The sequence below is a fragment of the Glycine max genome, chromosome 17, assembly GCF_000004515.6.
Source record: "Glycine max cultivar Williams 82 chromosome 17, Glycine_max_v4.0, whole genome shotgun sequence".
NCBI lineage: Eukaryota > Viridiplantae > Streptophyta > Magnoliopsida > Fabales > Fabaceae > Glycine > Glycine max.
In genome coordinates, this window is record NC_038253.2 from 12049634 (window position 1) to 12067318 (window position 17685).

Consider the following 17685-nt stretch of genomic DNA (forward strand, 5'->3'; position numbering starts at 1 on the left):
TAAAAATGAAGAGTGCCAAAAAAAAATTATATAATGTAATAACATTAACATGTTACATCTAGTTAAAAAAACATTAACACGTACATGACCAATCAGAAGATATCTTAATTTAGCTCTAGATCATTGCCATATAATGACCTCAGCATTCGAAAGGTCACACCCAATAATAACCCCTTAATTAAAGAGAAGAAACCAGGAGAAGAGGTCCATCTGGGGCAGTTATGCATTTCAATAGGCCCCGCCTATGACCCTGACTACTATGTTTCTAAATTTATTCATTTTCTATAAATTAAATATATTTAAATAATAAACCTTATCAGTTTAATTGTGCAAAACATAGTTTAGCTTCAAGAGAGGTCCTCTTATAAATGAGCCTGGGTATGTCTGTCACCATTATGTTGTTTTTCACCCTTTTCTCTTTCTCTGGTTTTCTGTAAAACTTTAGTTTTAGTGACAACGTTCTAGGCATTCCGAAAAACTAAATAAAATCATTTACATGGAGTTACCATGGATAATGTTCATTGATAGGATTTGTTTTGGCCTATGAATTAAAAATTACTTGTGCATATATTGAAACTAACAATTCTCATTGATAGGATATGTCTGTCACCATTATGTTGTGCATTGGATCTTCTTTTCATTTATGTATTTTGGCACATAATAAGATATACTTAAAATTCTTAATAATAACTAATTATGCCTTAATGATATCAAGAGAGGATGCGTAATGCTAGGAAGTTTAGAGTAAATAATATACCTATTGCAGTATGAAAGAAGTTAGAAAAAAAGAATATGAAATGACTCAGTTTTTTTTTTTGACAGACTCACAAAGTTGTTCAGTTAGATTTTAAAGTCTAATCATTTCATATGAATGAAGATGAAGTATTTTTTTTTAATGAAGATGAAGTATATTAATTTCATAAGGATTGAACTTGGAAGTTCCTTTTATCATATTATTGATGGAAAGTAAAACTTGTGAGTTTTTAGTTTATACATGGTTTTTTCACTTAATATTTTGGCAAATGGGCTTTTGGGTTATAGAGGATATGAATTTATTCACGGTTAGAGTGTGTCTGAGATTTGATGTAAGGGTGAGTACTTCTTGTATCCGTGATCCTCTATCTTAATGAAAGTCTTTCTTTTGTTGATAAAAAAAATTAAAGTAAAACTTGTGAGCCACTTTAGCAAGGAAATGATAATCGAATAAAAATTAAGATGAGATTACACATTACAGAATTCATTTGGGTTATGTTAGGCGCAAAATGATTGTAGAAGTTATTTTACTTACTATGAAAATTGATGGAGTGATATCAAATAAATAAAAAATTTATATATACCTGATTTTTATTGATTTGGAATTGAAGTACAATGGAGTATCTAGAAAAATAATTTAAAGAAGAAAGGAGTTCAAATTACTTACAATCAAATAGATGTAGAAGGAAGTCACGAATATAATGAGAATGCAAGGTGAAAATACAAAAAAAATCATATAACAATAATATAGGTGTGCTTCAAGCCTGAACATTGAGCTCGTTATCTTTATATTTTGATCCTAGATGTGCTTACTAAATATATATATGGAACACTAGTATGTTAGCGATAGGAGTAGAATAAGACTCCATATCTTTAAGTAAGATATAAGATTTGAGTCTTATAAATGAAAAAACATAATTAAGAAAAAAGACTTAATTAAATATGACTAAAATTAGTTATCAGTAAAATTGATGGTGTACTCCATACCAATATTATATATATATATATATATATATATATATATATATATATATATGAACCAATTTGTTAATACATACCTTTTCTAGGTGACACATAGTTTTAGTTGAAAAAATCAAGAGAATGAATAAATTAAAAGTTAGAAACCTAGAGACAAGCCTCATAAAATGTTGGGTGGTAAAGTTAATAAAAGAGTGACTTAATGTGAAAGACGATTAATTTTTTTCAAAAAATATCATAAATCACTTTTAGTGTAATTCTCTTATTCCAATCATATTTTTTCTATCTACAATGCTTAAATTTGAAATCTTACTTTAAGGGATTAAATCCAATATCACTTGGACCAACAACTTATTGATTATCTTAACAAATTTAGATATGCTTAAAAAAGATTCATATAATCACATGTAAAGAGAGTTGATCTACGAAGTAAAAGATAAAAGATAGTAGGTAAAAAAAAAAAAAGATAATAGGTAAAGAGAATCATAAGACAAAATAGTCATAAATATATATGATAGGAATAAGAAAAATTTGTTTTGATATATTATAGCTGTTAAAAATTATCATAGGTTACTGGTAGTTTTAATTTTTGAAATTTTAATTTTTGTCGTCAACTTTTAAATATCCTTTTGAATATATATTTTCCTACCACTTATATATATATATATATATATATATATATATATATATATATATATATATAAACATAAAATATAAGAATATTTGTTTCTTTAATATTTTATTCTTTCTAATTTTTCTCATATTCATTTTCATTTAAATATTCTTATTTCATGAAGTGGCGAACTTTACTATCCTAATATATATATGATATATTCTCTAAAAAATTTTAAATTTTAGGTTTAATTTTATTTTTTATCCATTATGTTTTATTATTATTTTATTTTGATACATTAAATTTTAAATGTTTCATTTTGATACATTTTAAGTTTTTAAAAGTTTTATTTTAATACTTTTTTATTTTTCATTTAAAACGTTAGTCATTATGTTAAATTTAAAATTTTGGATTAATATTTAAAAATAGTAATAGCTAAAAGTTAAATCTTTATTTATTTTAAAAAAATGATAAGCAATTGAAAAACACAGGAAGGGAAGGTGGATTTTTTTAGTGGTTTATAATTCTTTGAAATAAATAAAGACAGTGACAGCTAACGCCGTCACTATTTAAAAATAGTAATTAAAAATTTTAAAGTTAATAGAATGATTAATATTTTAAATGAGAAATAAAAAATATCAAAATAAAACTTTCCAAAATAAAAAATACCAAAACAAAATAATAAAATATAATAAATCAAAAGTAACATTAAATCTCAATTTCTCACACACATATATATATATATATATATATATATATATATATATATATATATATATATTATCTTCAAAATTTAAATAAGTTCCAAACGTGCATGTCATATAAATATTATACTTTTAGTATCAAGTGAACAATTTAGCTTAACTTCTTATCTCTCTTTCAAGGTATTACTTTTAACATCTTTAATTTTAACTTGAATTTGAACAATTTTCAAAAGAAAATACCAATAATTAAAAAAAAAATATATATATATATATATTACAACATAAATTATTTATCATAAATATAAATATGTTTTACATGTTAAAAAACATTTATTTATTACTGATTTTAATTATAATATAATTTAAATATTTAGAAATAATTATTTTTTATAAACTAGAAATATATAAAATAAATATTTATATCATGAACATGCTAAAATACTATTAAAGTATAATACCTGTAAATTATAGTTTTTACCGGTTAGTTTTAATTCCTATACTTTTTGAAATATTTAAACTTTGAACCCTGTGTAAGAGAAAAACCTTTTAAGAACTATAACTTGAATATTTTTAAAATACAAGAATAAAAGCTATTAATTTTAAAAAGTAAGAAACAAAATCCAAAATTTATTTATTTTTTTCAAAAACTAAAAATGCCATTAACCCAATTATCATGTTAACGAGAATGCGTGTTGAAATGTCTGTTTCATCTGCAATGTAAAGAGGGTTATAAATTGACCAGGCTGAATTTAATAGTATGGATGCAAGATTTGACTTGTTGGTGATTTGTGAATTCCTAAAGGGCACTATAAATGAAGGACATGCATTTTTATATTGCAGGAAGACTCTTTTAATTTTTAAATTTTTTAATAAATGTTTTTAACAACGCAAGACATGTTATTTGGAATGACTTTGAGCCATTTGATTTATCATTCATTGAAGCCTGTTTTTTTCTTACCCTTGATTTGATCAAGGTTTCAGAAATATCAGTTGTTTTTTGGGCACAAAAAGGAAAGTAATCTAGTGGCTGCTACTCCACAATGTCCTTAGTCAATCAAGCTGATTTAATGATACAGTTTGAGAGATGATGGGGTTGGACCAATTTTCTTTACACAAAGTAAACACACTCCACCCTCAATAGCCTTTTCCAATCTTAAAATTAAAGGGTGGAAATTGGAAACCACTAAAAGATAAGGAACTTCACAAGGCACCAAATTAGTCAAATTCATGAGATACCCACTATGTATCATGGGCATACTGTTTGTCATATTGTCTTCTTAGAATGAGCTCATAAAAAAAAATCCCTCTCCTTTGATGATGTGATGAATTTCAATTTCAATTGGAGAATCTCATTACTACTCGCCCTTAATTTTTTTTCTTTTCTTGTTTGGTGAATACTAGCCCCCTAGCTTGATAATTGTTCTACCTGTATTGGTGCATTTGGCTCTGAATAATTGAGTGCGAGATTCATGGGGCTATGCCATAAGCCCATAAGCCTCCTTAATCACCGTTGGTTTCAAATCAAATTAATTAAAAAAAATACTAACTAGAGCAAAAGCATATCACTAATGGTGGCCCCAACATGAACCGCCCTGGCTTAATCAACGGTGTTGATTGGGTTTATGACAACAAATATGTCACACAGGTATTGCTACCCTATGTTTATTCCTTTTTTTCTCTATAAAGACCACTAAAATTCATTCATCAACATCATGCCATCACAACACACACGAGACACAGAATATAAAATTATGGATAAATATGATAAATAATCCTCTAATAAAAGAAAATTATGACAGGTAGAAAAATGTAGGAAAGGCCAAAAGTCTCTGTATCTTCCACCCTCTTATTTTTATATTTCTCGAGTTTTGGGCTTGTTTTTTTCACTTGGTCATCAACAGTGAGTTATTATTATGAGTAGAAAACTGTTCTAGACAAAAAAAAAAAAAAACCGAATGGTGAAGATGGGGCAGCCTTTTAATTTTAAGTTTGATTAGGATTTTGAAAAATTAAAAGCAAAACAAAGAAAACTAGAAAAGTCCACATTCAACATGATATATGCAATAATATGTTAATATTCCTCCTATCAGTTTCTTTTAAAATCAGAGCATTTTTTAAAACGTATGATACATAATTAATAATCAGTAAATACTGATTAAAGCATAAGGATTTTCTAAAATTGCAATTTTTTTAACATTATAAAATTACAAGTTATTAGATGTCATACCATGTACATGAAAAAACTTATGCTTTTATATATCTTACTAAACACGAGGAATAATTCACGTTTGATTTTCTCTAATATAAAATTATCTTGATTTAATAATAATTACACATTGCAATTAAGATTAAACTCTAAATCAATAGGTTAGGAAACACTAATGATATCCAAAAAAAGAAATACTATTTGTATTTTGTAACTTATTTTTTTATTATAAAACTGTTTTTTATTTTAAATTTTAAACTAGAATTTTGAAATTTTAGTTTCTTTCTGAAGGGTTTTAAATTTTAGTTTAACAAAATGGAAACTGAAATCTTTCAGGTAACATCAGGGGAACCAAAATAATAATTCTTTCAAATAACAACAACAAAAGACAATTTAAAAAAATAAAAGAAAAAAACCCAGAGAAAGAAAAGAAGAGAAAATGGGTTAAGAAAACAAAAAATAAAAATAAAAATAAAGGAAAAGCTGGTCATTTACTTCTTGTACAATACAACAAGAAGTCACATACACAGACCTTCCTCTCTCTTTCTGTCTCTCTCCATTGCACCTTCCCTTCTTCCCCTTCTTCTTCTTTTCTGTCATTTGTGAGATTCCTTCACTTGTTTTATCTATTCCATTGGATTGTACAGATTCCTAGCTAAAACACCCAGATGTCAATCTCTGTAATTCTATTTGATTTGTGGGTGTTTCTGTGAAAAAAAGAATTTTTTTTAAGGACTGTCAAACCCAAAACTTTTTTTTTGGGTCTTTTGGTTTCTGCTTCTTTTATTTTTGCAAACTGGCTTCTGGGTTTGCTGCAGAATAAAGCCTTCAATACCCACTAATACACAAGGCTTCAAAAACAAACTGTTTATATTTTCAGCAAAGTTCCAATCTTTTTTCCTTCTTTTTGTCAATAAATTATTTTATTTTTGCCCCCTTTTTTCTGCAATTTTGGTTTTCTTCTTCTTCCCTTTACTAGAGGAAAAGATTGAGTCATGGGCAAGCAAGGGCCTTGCTATCACTGTGGAGTTACAAGTGAGTTCTTGTTTCTCCCAATTGCAGTTTTTTTGTTTGCAGTTTTTTCCATTGGGAGTTTTTGATTTTTGAAATTTGTCCTCTTTTAGTTTGAATTTTTGTCTTGCAACCGGTGGCATCATGGATTGTGATTTTGATAAAAAAAAAAATAGAGATGTGTGCAATGGAAGAATTGCTGGCCAATGTGAACAAATGGGAAAATTTTAGTGTAATGTTCTTTGATTTAGATGTATTAGAATTCAACCATATTACCCAGAATATTTGGAATTGGAAGTTCTGGAAAATTGAATTCTATTGACTTCAGCTTTGATTTGTTCTCTGTCACTCATTCAGTGGCTCTTTGCTTTCATTGACTGTGTCTGAAGTGTATGGAAATCTAATTGGTGCAAAATTAAACTTGTGTTTGATTGAATATTAGACTGGACCTTTTTCTCAACAAGCAGAACACCTATTGTTCTAAATGATCTTTTATCAAAAGAGTCAACTCACACTCCACTCATTCACATTTGGATTATTTGGACATAAGAAAGAGAGCAAAAGAAAGGAGCACAATTGTTCTTTTGCAAAATGTCCATAGTTAATCCATTCTATTTCAGAAAGGATTTTACAGAGTTATTTGTTGTCACTGTATGCATTGTATTCATCCTTCAGATGAGTGTTACACCATTGTCTTCTGTCTGGAAAAAATAACTCAATTGCTATGAGCATTCATTATTATATTTTCAACCTTTCTCAATTATACTGATCAGTGATCACCTTGATAGAACTTATCCTGCAACTTAAGCTTTGGAGATGTTCGTTGTTTTTCTGATAAACCTTGGAAATGGTGTTCAAGTGTTGAAGTCATTGCTATTGGTGTGCACTTCAAAACTCAAGTGCCAGTGTTTGAGAAAACATTGATTTCAGTCCCAATAAATGAGAATTTTCAGTTAGATTGCGTTAATGTTGTTGCCACAATACTGAGCAGATAATGGTTAATTGTTTTGGTTCAAATGCAAGCATTGTCTTCGTACCATCCTAAATATATTCTTAAGTTGAGTTTACCCATATCTGCTTGAGGAATGTGGAGTGTAGACTAATATCTAGTTTTCCTTGCAAAAGGGATATTGCTATGTGCTATTTAAAATATTTAAACTGGCCGATAATGGACAGATAGTCAACCATTCAAGCAGGATTGGCTACTTCTTTACGATAATGATTTATGAATGCTGACAGATGATTCTGTCTCAAATGTTTGTCCAGTTCAGTTTTCTTGTATATCTGCAATATATGAATACGTGTTTGTTAGTTTTGTTTTCAATCAGAGATAATCTCTATTCTTGTTTGCAAGGTTTTTATATATATATATATATATATCATAGATTTTCTAACAAATAAGACTTGCCATAGGCACACCACTTTGGCGTAATGGGCCACCTGAGAAGCCAGTACTATGCAATGCATGTGGATCTCGATGGAGGACAAAGGGAACACTTGCAAATTATACCCCTTTGCACGCCCGGGCAGAAAATATTGATTATGAGGATCAAAAGGTTTCCAGGGTAAAGAGCATATCATTAAATAAGAACACAGAAGTGAAATTGGTCAAACGAAAGCAAAACTATGGTAATGCTGCATCTGGAGGGTTTGTTCCTGATTATAGTCAAGGATACCGAAAAGTTGTGGATGAAGATACAAGCAATAGATCAAGCTCAGGGTCAGCTGTCTCTAACTCAGAGAGCTGTGCTCAATTTGGTGGCCCAGATGCTAGTGATTTGACAGGTTGAACAATAACTTTTTGCTGATTTCATTGGAAGATTTTTCTTCATAACTGATTATGGCAGCATTGTCCTTTCCATTGAAATAGTATGGGTTTTGATGACAGTCCTGATTTATGTGACCTTAATCAAGAACTGGATAATGAAATGGGAGAGGGGGAAGGGGGGGGGGGGGGGGGGGGGTTGGAAAAAGAAAAATTGTGGAAAAGCAGATGAGGGTGCTTTTAAGAATTCAAAAGTGATTTGAATTCTTTTCATAATGAAGATCCAGTTTTTATCTCAAAACATTTTTCATGGCAAGCTTTACAATTAAACATGGATTATCAATGATCTATTATTAATGTATATCTGTATTCCCTTATCAATACTTTATTTTGGGGTAAAATGTCAAGTTTTACATACTTGACATAACAGATTGTCATAATTCTATTCAGTTATCAATGATCTATTATATTAATGCAGTTCAAAACAGATTCCTTTGTTTCTTTAATAGAAGCATATAATTCTAAGACAGATAGTTTGGTTAATTTAGGTCCTGCTCAGTCAGTGGTCTGGGATGCCATGGTGCCTTCAAAAAAGAGGACATGTGCAGGTCGTCCAAAGCCTTCATCTGTTGAGAAGCTCACGAGAGACCTGTGCACTATTCTTCATGAACAGCAGTCTTATTTTTCTGCATCTTCTGAAGAGGATCTTCTTTTCGAAAGTGACACACCAATGGTTTCTGTTGAGATAGGACATGGAAGCATTCTCATCAGGCATCCTAGCTCTATAGCTCGTGATGAAGAGTCTGAGGCTAGCTCTCTCTCAGTTGATAATAAACAATGCCTAATGAATGAAGCATATTCATTTTCTAGTACCATTCCTATATATAGTGATCGCAGTAGCATGAACTTCTCATCTCACGGAGTTGAAAAGATCAAAAACTCAGCTGGCCAAATCATGCAACAAGAGAAGCTTGAAAGGCATGTTTTCCCACACCAGTTTACAGTTTTTCATTATTCTAGTCAGTTATGCAGGAGCATTAATATAATAAAAAAGTTTCATTTTGTCTATTCATGGCTGAAAACAGACAAATTCTTCTACTAGCATAAATTTGGGGGTATGAAGATCTCAACATGTTTATGGATTGTCATTATACCAGTGGAAATTAGAGATGAGTGTGTGGAAATTGTTTTGGTAACAGAAAGTTTACTCTTTTTTTAATTTCAGGGACAAGTCTCAGCTTGAAAAACTACAAGTTCATGGAAATCATGATTCACCATTGTGCTCAATAGATTTAAATGTGAGTTGAACATGTTTTTGCATCAATACTATCAATAATATTGGATCTCTCTCTTGCTCTCTCTGTCTCTCACACACACACACATATTCTGCTTCGTAATCTTTTATTAAATTCTTCATTCATGTAACTACTCTCAGGACTTTCAAGACAGCATCTGAATTTTAAATATGATTTAAATTTCTTTTGAGAACAGGCAATATTCATTTTCCATAAATAATATAGTCATGTTTTTGGGTTATTTATTGTGACTATTGTATTTTTCTGCATATGTACGTATTTATAACTATATTGGTTGCTATTATGTTTGGTTAGGATGTAGTCAACTACGAGGAGTTTATGAGAAACTTGACAAATGAACAGCAGCAGCAATTACTGAAGTATCTCCCAGTGGTTGATACTGCTAAATTTCCTGATAGGTTAGAATCTGTTACTCTTGTTTGAACTGAATTTTATCATTATTTATGACTGAATACTCTTTTGATGTTTTGCAAGCCATAGTGTTTTAAATTTCAAGTCCGTTCTTTCAAAAGGGGGAGGGGATTGCAGTTTCAAATCCACAATAGCTATAAATTTTGTATTTCAAGAAAATTAAGGCATTTCATTTGAGTCCTCATTCAATTAGAATTTTCTGAAGTAACCAAACTATCCATCTTTTATTTCAATTTGCTGCCATTTGATGCCTGAATATCCCCGCTCCCCCCCCAAAAAAATAAAAATAAAAATAACAATGCCTCTGTTGTGAATCAGATATCCAAATGTTGAGGGCATAGAAGATATCTGGACTGAATCCTACATTAGTGACTGATTGTTTTGTTGTATTTGCAGCCTTAGAAACATGTTCAATAGCTTCCAATTCAAGGAGAACTTAATCTATTTTCAGCAACTTCTCGGGGAAGGAGTCTTTAACATCTCTTTGTTGGGGGCAAAACCTGAAGAATGGAAGACATTAGAAAGGCTTGCATTATCTAATCTGTCAAAGTCGAAATGGGTAGAACACTATAATTTTCTTAAGGTTTGTACTGGTTTATTTTTAAGCAAATATGTCAAAATATACATCTAAATTCTTATTATAGTTGGAAAACTGTCAATCAAATTTATATCCAAGCATGATTTGATTGTTCAATAGGGAATTTCTTACATTAGGCATGAATAATATAAAAATTTCTCATGTAAAGTATCTTTTTAAAAATTATAATCTATAAAATTTTGGTTTTAGTTTTCAAATTTGGATCCAAAAACTGATTCAATCCAATTAATTTTTCAAGTTTTTTGGTTCACATTTTTTCAGTTTTGATTGGATTGATTTGGTCTTGAACACTCATATTCACATTGCTTCCTTCTATGGGTTCAGAAATGTGAAAACAAATCTGGAAAATCTATTGGTTTGGGTTCTACTGCTATGGAATCAAGTAATGTTACAACTGGCAAAAGAATGCGTGAGCATGACAGCCGAAATCAAAATATTCCAGGTTAGCTTAAAATCTTATGTCAACAAAGAAAAATAAAAATATTCACATACTTCCCTTGGAAAATGCTCTAAATATATGCTGAGCTTTTACTTTGAGACATGTTAAGCCAAGTCACTGTTCTTCTATTACTAGTTAGAAACTATAATTAGTTGAGCTGTTTGTTTTCTCTGCTGTTGATGATTTATTGAAGAACGATTCTTGACACTAATCAAGTAATCATGCAAATTTCAGAATTGAAGACAACGATGAGGAGCCCCAAAAGGGTGATCATAAAGCCTCCTAGCTGTGAGGTCAAAGAAGTTGTAGAAGAAGGCTCTAGCTTCAGTCCAAAAAGCTTATTTGCTTTACCCCATGGTGTTGGTGGCTTGCACATGCTGGATTCTTTCAACTTTGTTGGTGAGAGTTCTGAGGATCTGCTTTTAGAGGTGCCTTCTAACAGTTCTTTTCCACAGGCTGAGCTCCTGCACCCATCTTTAAGCTATGGTGCTCGTCAGGTCAGCACCACTAGTAGCTCAGTACACTCACCTGTTACTCATCCTTAACTAATCTTTACTAGGTTACTTGGATGGGTATGGACACAATATTTTGTCATAATAGGGTCCACATGTTTTGCATCTGAAACACCAAAGTTCATGTACAAGAGATATGATGATGATTGTGTTTTTGTTTCCTTGCAACCTTGAGCTTGGATTGCCAAAGGATGGAAGTTGAATGGGCTTTTTTTTTTTTTTCTTGTATAGATTGGTAATAGATTGTAACATATAGCATGAAATTCGGAGTGATCATCTCCGGAGTTTTTGTATGCAATTGTAGTTTATGTTTTGTGCATGATTCATACCCTTTTATTTCCAAATAGTTTTAAATCATAACTCTCCAAACTTTCGTCTAAATAATAAGATGACACTAGCATATAACACCCATCTCTTGACATTTTAGAGGTGCTACTTTGACTACATTCCTAGGTTAACTATTTAGTTACATGTCATCTTGAAATATGTCAACAATAAAAATCTTATCTTATTAGATGAGGTTAATTACATTAATCATACAATGTCATTAGGCTTAGTTAAGGACCAATTTTTAAAGATACTACTACTCCATCTTTAAATATAAGACTCTTTTAACTAATTCACACTTTTTAAGAAAGTTAGTTAATTTAATTAGTAACATTAAATTTATTAGCAATTTATATTATTTTTTCAAAATTACCCAAATTATTACAACTCATCATCATCTTTCTCTTTTTACTTAATTATTTTTTATTTGATTAATTAATGTGTTAGTCTTTTTTTACAATTCTTATAAGAGAGAATATTTTTATCTTTTCAATTCATAATATTTATTGTAAAGTAATTAGGGCAAAAGACAACTTGAAAACTTGAAAAGAGTATTATAAAAAGTGATAAACAAAATTGAAAAAAAGATTGGTATATTTAGGGGCAGATGTATTTTATTTTTCTTTTTTCATAGGACTAAATATTACAAACTTTTCTCACTAATAGTTCCGGCAATGAACTTTGCATGTATTCAAATTTTCATAATTAATTTTCTGTCATCTTTTCCTCCATAAGTGTCATCATTTTCTCTTTATATACAATCATTCTATATCTTATCTCAAGTTAAAAATTGATATTCAAGAAAAATAAATTATGGGTCTCCAGTCTATGTTGAAAATATTTGATGGAGGTATATCAGAGGGTTCTGTCCAAAATTATTTTTGATACACTGGTTTAACATATCTATATATTTCTAATATGCATTTTTATGTAAACTTAGCTTAAAATTTGGACATTGTGTTGGCTCACATTGGTGGTAAACATTGAATTATTTATCACTTTTTTCAGACATTAAATTACACAAGTGGTTATATTTCCATGGCCAAATGTAATATAACGAAATGAGGTAGAATGAATTTTTATGATGGGGGCAGAAAAAGAAAAAAAAAACAGTTTTATATCCCCAAATTGGAGAAGAAGAAAGAGGTATATTGGAAGGCAAAGAGTGATATGCATTTGATCATGTTCTATTCTATTTCATTTAATCTTTTTTCAATTCAAATACAACTATAATCTGGTGTTATTTAGTTCAATTTGATTTTATTACATTTCCCCCTTTTTACCTTAATTTTGGATGTCCTCACGGAACAAGTCCAAGAGATAGCGCCGAGATGCATGCTTTTTGCAGATGACATAGTCCTCCTTGGAGAGTCGAGGGAGGAATTGAATGAGAGGTTGGAAACTTGGAGACGAGCTCTAGAAACACATGGCTTTCGCCTAAGCAGAAGCAAATCGGAGTATATGGAATGTAAGTTCAACAAAAGAAGGAGGGTTTCTAACTCAGAGGTGAAAATAGGAGACCATATTATCCCTCAAGTCACACGGTTTAAATATCTTGGGTCTGTAATACAGGATGATGGGGAAATTGAAGGGGATGTGAATCATCGCATTCAAGCAGGATGGATGAAATGGAGAAAAGCATCGGGGGTGTTATGTGATGCAAAGGTACCGATCAAGCTAAAGGGAAAGTTTTATCGGACTGCGGTAAGACCGGCGATTTTGTACGGAACAGAATGTTGGGCGGTCAAGAGCCAACATGAGAATAAAGTCGGTGTAGCGGAGATGAGGATGTTGCGGTGGATGTGTGGTAAGACTCGACATGATAAAATTAGAAACGAAGCTATTAGAGAGAGGGTTGGAGTAGCGCCTATTGTAGAGAAGATGGTGGAAAATAGACTTAGGTGGTTTGGGCATGTAGAGAGAAGACCGGTAGACTCTGTAGTGAGGAGAGTAGACCAGATGGAGAGAAGACAAACAATTCGAGGCAGAGGAAGACCCAAAAAGACTATAAGAGAGGTTATAAAAAAGGATCTCGAAATTAATGGTTTGGATAGAAGTATGGTACTTGATAGAACATTATGGCGGAAGTTGATCCATGTAGCCGACCCCACCTAGTGGGATAAGGCGTTGTTGTTGTTGTTGTCCCCCTTCCCGTCATTCCATAGTGCGTTTGGATTGACAGGTTTTTTCATCATAATTTTTTTAGAAGAAAATTAAAAAAATTAAAAAACATAAAAACTAAAAAGTTAATTACAGAAAGTTATTTCATAATTGAAAATGTTGAATAGTAAACGAATCACTTTTACACCAAAATAAAACTACTTAAAATCCAAAGGATCATTAAAATTTGGACTTCCAGTCATGTATTTTTGAGTCTTTTTTTAATAGGTGAATAACATCACTCATATTATAAAATTTAATTTATATTTTACACTTATGTTTATATATTTGCTTATTTTTTTTACCAAACATATTTGTATTTTAAAACTTGAGATAATAAAATTATTGTCATTTTTTATTTTTCCGTGATTAATTTGTGTATTAGATGGTATTTGTCCTTCTACTACAACAATGATATGTATTTTAAATTCTAACTTAAGTAGTTTATAATGTAATAATTTCTATCCCGACATATATATAATTAAGAAAAATATATAAAAATTTGAAGTTTTATTAAATCAATTTTATTCAAATCGCTTAAACAAATTCACGTGGATAAAATGGTCACATTCACTTTATTATTGTCAAAAAAAAAAAAAGAACATCTCCGACTCAAAAAAGAACTCAAGTTAAGCAATGAAATAAAATAGAGTAAAATACATATTTCGAACATCATGTAATTAAAACAGAAATCCATGTCCCAATGTCACATCTTATCAGAGCATTGTGTCCTACCATCTTCTAGCGTAATTTTTTTTTTTAAAATCATCTATCTAATCATATGCTCCCACAAACATAAGGTTTGATATCTTCACAAGATTCAAACACAAATAACACATAGGAAGTGAGTTATAACATTTATAAATAAAATACAAATAAACAATGGCATAAGCAAAATACATTATAGAAATATTTATAATATAACCAACTTAATACAATCCACGTCACTCACCACATCATCATTTAAAATTCATTTTTCAATCACTAATCACATTACACATGAATTACACCCTCGAGTCAAAACGTAACAACACTCATCAATTTCATAATAAACAATTCATACGCGTTATGCAACAATTATACTAAGACTCAAGCCTATATGTAATGTGACACCATATCAGTGAAAACCCACACTATGGAGCTTAGGAGTACATAACAAGACACACCACACAATGGGTATGTTAGGTCACTTTTATTAAGCAAAATCATAAGGTGACCAGTCAGGGTCACTCTGTTTTGTGAGAATACTCCAATCATATGGGATCAACATAGACTTAAAGGAGCACTCAAATCGAGTGTCTTTACACCCAAGGCCTAAAATTCGAAAAATCTGTTAGGGCCTCACCTTCCTGATTCAGATCCAACCCCTAAAACAACTTTTGCACGCAGACACTGCTCATGAATTATATAATACCCACGACCTCACACTTGTTTTCAAACATGTTTAACACATTGCACTATAATTTAACACTTTAGGTTCCTAACTTGGAATCCTATACTTTCCTTTTAACACTTCGCACATAAACATTTTTCTCAAGGTAAACACCAATTTGGTTATTGTAATTCACAACTCAAAACACAAGTATTGTCACATCAAGTATTAACCACACACTTATTCACAACCATATCCCATGTCCACAATTTAACGTTTAACAATTTATCACATATTCAATTTATCATTTACACACAATTTTAATCATAATTTCACGATCCTAATATAACAATTTATCACGTTAATATAGTAAATCTTATCCAAAACACAAACAAATTATACAAAAATGATTCTCACAACATGAGGAGTAAAATCTCTCAAACAATTTCACATAATCATATCAGAATCAAAGGAATCAAAATCATAGGTAAAAAACACGAAAACACCAAGAGCACTCAATTTATCAACCATTTCACATTAGTGCATTAATTGATCCGTCAAATACAACTATCTCATAATTATAATCATAAAGGAATAATTAAATACAATAAACATCCCAAAATAAACCCAAATTTGATCCTCTAAGGATCCTTACACATGTTTATTCTAACCCCAATTGCGATAAACGCATCCCTTATCTCTAAGTGGGCTCACATGTATAGTTTGAAAGTGATAGCGATGTCTTTAACGGTTTCCTAAGATTCCTCAAGCTTTTCCCCTAGTTGTTATGCTAGGGTTTTCAAACGTTAGAGAGAAAGAGAAGGAATTAGAGCCTCTATTTCCCTGTCTTCGTGCAAGGGATATTTCTCACCAAAGACATTATTTCGTGAATCCTAATGGTGAGGATGTGCAAAAATGAGTTTCAAACTTGGTGCTTAAATTTCACGATGATCCAACGATTAACAAGTCCGAAATCGTAGTTTTATTAGGACAAATCTGAATGTATGCGGGAAAAAGAGAGGATTTTGGGAGAGAAGAAAGAAAAATGAATTTGAGAGAAAGAGAGAACGTAGGAACATATAGTAAATGTAAAAATTGACATAATATGTCTCTATTTATAGTTAGGGTATTCTCGGCCTATTATCTATTCTATTTTTTTTATTTTATTATTTTATAAAAATGAACTCTATTTTATTTCCTATCAAATGAATAAATAAAACTTTCTTTTTATTTTCTAAGAACATATATTTATTTTGTTTACCTTAAAACTATTATTTTTTAATTAATAAAATTATTTATCCTTATTTATTTAATTACAAAAATCTCATTATTTTCCTAAAATTTTATTTATTTTTAAATAAAATTATTTTTAATTTATTTTACGAAAAATAGGGTGTTACATATACTAAATTCTAAAAAAAATGTTGTATATTTAAAATTTTAAATAAATTCATAACTATGAAAAAAACCTCCCTTAAGAGAAGTGAATGTCATTTTCCATAAAATGTGTATCATTTCTATTTATTTTAAAGTTTATGAACTATTTGAGTCTTGAGGGATCTTTGTCGCTCATAATGATCCTATCTAACAACTCGATCAAGATTATCTCTCACAAAGAATACATGTGATCTAGACTAAAAAAAATTAAGAATTATTTTTATTCCCGATTAATAGGGGTGGGTATATAGATTGATCCGACCTGTTTAAGGCCCAGCTCGTGAAGCTTGCATTTTAAATGAGTCGAACAAATCTGATAGGTGAAATAAATATTTTTTTTTAAGTTCGTATCTTGCTCACCAAATCTACTAAAAAACACACTCGTCCCCGTACCTAAATAATGATGTGAAAAAATATTTTTTGAAGAATAAAAAATGTATAAAATTAGAAGATTTTTTCTTTCATATTTTAAGCTAAAATATATCACACTAAAATATATCAACTTTTATAATAGTATTAAACAATAAATATTAAAGTGTTAATACTAAAATATACTAACATTTATAATAGTCTCAATATTAAAAGCATCAAAATGTCTTACATACTGGTTTATATCGGTAATCCGCAAGTTGGTAGATAAAGTCCACTAGGTTAAACTAAAAAATTTAATATAGTTATCCAGATTTTTTTAAAACAAGAGGCCTTTCTAGTGTTGGTGGGTAAAATGGGCTAGTCCACGAATCTAAATTTGTATACTCACTCCTATAGATTAGCTTATGATAATATCAAAGTTTTTTTTTAAAAAGTATTGTATTGATTTTTTAATTGATACTATAAATTATAATAATAATTTTAATTTTAATTTTCCTCCCGTGATTACAAACCAAACTAGGAGTAGATCCCTTGTAAATGCATGAATTTTTAAGTGGCAAAAAAGGAAAATAGTGAGAAAAAAAAGAAAGTAAAGTTTTAAAATGTTATAAAAAAAATAAAATTGTGCTGACCGATTTTATATAGACATAAATATAGATGATGGTAGATAATAAATGAATTTTTTTCCTACCCGATGAACCAAGCACACCA

General features: G+C 30.0%; 1 protein-coding gene across 1 annotated transcript; it reads left to right on the forward strand.

Annotated features, from left to right (window-relative positions):
- The first annotated feature begins 5741 nt into the window (after positions 1–5741).
- LOC100775750 (GATA transcription factor 26) lies at positions 5742–11619 on the forward strand. The gene is made up of 8 exons (XM_003549894.5): positions 5742–6289; positions 7679–8050; positions 8579–9008; positions 9256–9328; positions 9641–9744; positions 10154–10340; positions 10680–10797; positions 11029–11619. Exons 1-8 carry the CDS (start codon positions 6250–6252, stop codon positions 11337–11339), a joined length of 1635 nt encoding a protein of 544 aa, XP_003549942.1. The 5' UTR covers positions 5742–6249; the 3' UTR covers positions 11340–11619.
- Positions 11620–17685: the final 6066 nt, after the last annotated feature.

Coding starts and splice junctions, on each gene's coding strand:
- LOC100775750 (XM_003549894.5), top strand. CDS start 6,250: ATGGGCAAGCAAGGGCCTTGCTATCACTGTGGAGTTACAA. Junction 6,290..7,678: donor CTATCACTGTGGAGTTACAA/GTGAGTTCTTGT, acceptor GACTTGCCATAG/GCACACCACTTTGGCGTAAT. Junction 10,798..11,028: donor CCGAAATCAAAATATTCCAG/GTTAGCTTAAAA, acceptor TGCAAATTTCAG/AATTGAAGACAACGATGAGG.